Below are 3,167 nucleotides of genomic sequence, written 5' to 3' on the forward strand. Positions count from 1 at the left end.
CTGCAACGGCATTGCGGGTGGTTGGTAAGACGCAACGGTGGTGCCTGTGGCGTACGACGACGACGTCATGTCGTGGAGCTTCTGTGTCTCGTCGCTCTCCTCGTCATCGCGCAGCAGCGCCTCCAGCCCTCCACGCCGCGGCTCGCGCAGCTCCTGCCAGTGACGGTCCTCCGCGTACCACACAACGACGCCGTACACAGTGACCGCAAGCAGCACAGCGGTCAGCAGCAGCACGATAGCCGCGTACGCTCTCGCACCGCCGTCGCTCGGCGCAAGATGGTTCGCCGCGCTGACCACGCACAGCACCGCAAGGAGCACAAAGCTCGCCGTGTGCATCACCGTCAGGAAGGCCGAGCGCATCATGTTCGTGAAGGCAACCACGCCCGCGCCCGCAAACAGCACGGTCGCCATGCAGAAGTACTGGACGTCGCAGCCTCCCACGGGCGGGTGCACAGCCGCAATCAGGCCCACCACACACAGCACCGACAGCTGGAACACGCACCAGTACACGTGGCTGCCCCTCATGTTCGTCAGCATGCCGCCGTACATCCGCTGCTGCGCCGCGGGGTGCCAATACCCGACGGGGTACAGCAGGTGCTCGTGCAGCGGCTTCCTCGAAAACTGCCAGTACCTCTCGAAGCTCGCGCCCACGTGGCGGGCAATCAAGTAGCACACGCCGGCAGGGAACGCCACTCCGTACAGCACGCCAACAACACCAATCACGCGGTGCTGCACGCGGGCGTCGGGCATCGCAAGTGCGAGCACCGAGCCAAAGAAGATGCCGAGGTGCATCGCGTGCGCCACGACGTACGTCAGGCTCGGGAAGCGCATCGCAGCCCACGCACTCGCAGCGTCCACGCCGCGCCAGCGCTGGAAGGCCGCCGTCACACCGCAGTGCACGCACCCGAACACAACGGCGAGCAGCGCGTTGCCCACCACCATCCACAGCGGGTCAAGAGCAGCGAACACCGACAGGAAGTACGGCAGCGCAACGGTGCTCGCACGCTCCTGCGCCGAGGCGCATGACATCCTCGCAAACACGCCGAGCGCCTGCATCTCAAGGATGGAGCCCAACCCGCCGGTCACCACCACGGCAACAGCCGCCGCACCCGCAACAACGCCGGTGATCGCCGAGAGGGCGCTGGCAGCGGCGGGCAGCGTGTCAGACCTGATCGTCAAGGAACCAAGCAGCACACCCTTGCAGCCGCCAAACACCGCCACAGCGTCGCACCGAATGACTATCGTCTCGTCGGCAGCAATGAAGTAACCGCGGTGCACGGGCACAGCCAGCTCCAGGACGGTGAAAGGATTCGTCGCGTTGCGCACCCACGTCGCGTTGCTCAGCATCGCTCCCCACGGACCACCGAACCCACTCGGCTGCGCCATCAACACCGGCACGAAGCTCAGGTGCGTGCCGAGCCGCGGGTCGCGTGCCCAACGAAACGGCGGCGGCAGCGCCACCATCAGCCGCGTCGGGACGGCGCTCCCACCGCCGCGGATCTCGTTCTGCGTCAGGCTCCCTCCAGCCGCCGTCGTCGTCACGGCGAGCGTCGGGCACGCCACGTCGCTCCACCACAGCGTGCTGCTCACCGACGCCGTCGGCGTCCGCGTGGGCGGCAGCGCCACCGTCTCCGTCACCTGCAGTGTCTCCGTCGGCACGTACTGCAGCGGACTGTATTGCGTCGCGCTCAGACTCGGTCTTGGTGTCGCCGTGTGGCCCAGCGGCGGCATGCCAGGCGTGCGGTTGCACCCGTCCACATGCGGCAGGTACACCGGCAGGCAGTCGCGCCCGTACCCGCCCTCAGCACAGCGGCAGCGACACGACGCAGACATAGCCCTCGTCGCAGCAGCAAAGCAGCGCACGTCGGCGTCGCACACGCCACACGCCACAGGACGGAATTCCCCGATGATGCCGGCGGACCTGTAGTCGAACGGCCGCAGCGCCTGCCCGTTGAGCGTCAGGCACCCCACGACGAACCTTCGGCCGGCGCCCACGAGCGCAACGGTGCCGTCCATCACGACAAGCCCGCTGCCAGCGTTCCCGTGGAGCGTCAGCGTGCTCTGCACGAGTTCCGCACTGCGCGGGTACGACGGCACCGACAGGAGCCTGCCGCTGATGCTGTTGCCGCGCACCGACAGCCACGACCTGGACGCAAACGACGCCGACCCCCGCAGCTCCAGCAGCGCGCCATAGGTCAGCGCACCGGCGTTGTCGCTCACTACGACGGCGGACGCGTTGGCCTCCACCCCGCTGTCAAACATCAGCCCATGCGCGGCGTACACCTGGCTCCCCGACACGCGCAGCACAGCGCCCCACGACGCAACCACACGCGCACTCGCGTACAACGCATATTCGCCACCGAACACAGCCGCGTCCAGCGCGACACCGCCACCGACAAGCTCCAGCACCGCGCCGTCCACCACCACCGTCCGCCCACCAGTCATCACCGTCACGAGAGCAACGCCGGACACAACCAGCACGGACCGCACTAGCCGCAGGCCCGACAGCACCAGCACCGGTGCGTACGGCGAGGACTGCGAGCCGGGAAGATACACAAGCGGCGTCGACCTCGCGGCAACCAGCAGGGAGTCCGTCACCGTCAGCACAGACCCCGCGGGGAACGTGCCGGTCAGAACAAGCGCACCGTTCAACGCCTCCACATCGCACACGGACAGCTCCACCGGCCCGCCCTCGTCGCTCCCCGCCGCCACCGCACCGCGCAGCGCTCCTCCGCCCATCACGTACAGCACGGCGCCGTTCAGAAGCGACACGTTCTGCACAACGATCCGCACGCCATCCCGCGCCATCCACGGCACGTAGAGCACCGGACTCACGCCGTCCAGCACAACGCGGCGCAGCGTCACCTCGCTCGCGCCGGCAGAAACAACGAACACCGACTGCACCGTCACGCCCTCGCGGAAGAACACACTCGACGCGGTGCCCACAGCGGGCGGCAGTGCGAGAGCTCCCACAGGCACGCACGCCTCGCCGTACCCACCGCTGCCGCACACGCACACGCACACACCGTTCCTCATGCTCGCAGACGCCGTCCCAGGCGCGTAGCAGTGCGTGTCCCTGTCGCAGGCGTCGCACCCAACAACGTCGATGCTCCCAGCGTCGCCAAAACCAGCCGCTGCGTATTCCTCCGCCGTCGACAGGACACGGC

At 68.0% G+C, this 3,167-nt stretch overlaps 1 protein-coding gene across 1 annotated transcript, besides 1 other annotated feature; it reads right to left on the reverse strand.

Moving 5' to 3' along the window:
- Positions 1-3,167, reverse strand: Tc00.1047053507893.9 (dispersed gene family protein 1 (DGF-1), putative; the record flags this gene model as incomplete). The annotated part of the gene is made up of 1 exon (XM_797816.1): positions 1-3,167. A coding segment is annotated over one exon (3,167 nt), but the record flags the coding sequence as incomplete, so codon positions are not given.
- Positions 1-3,167: a sequence feature (areas not merged during assembly with more than two copies in the genome that could not be assigned to a particular haplotype).

Source organism: Trypanosoma cruzi, genomic scaffold (genome assembly GCF_000209065.1).
Source record: "Trypanosoma cruzi strain CL Brener 1047053516519 genomic scaffold, whole genome shotgun sequence".
In the NCBI taxonomy this organism is placed as follows: domain Eukaryota; phylum Euglenozoa; class Kinetoplastea; order Trypanosomatida; family Trypanosomatidae; genus Trypanosoma; species Trypanosoma cruzi.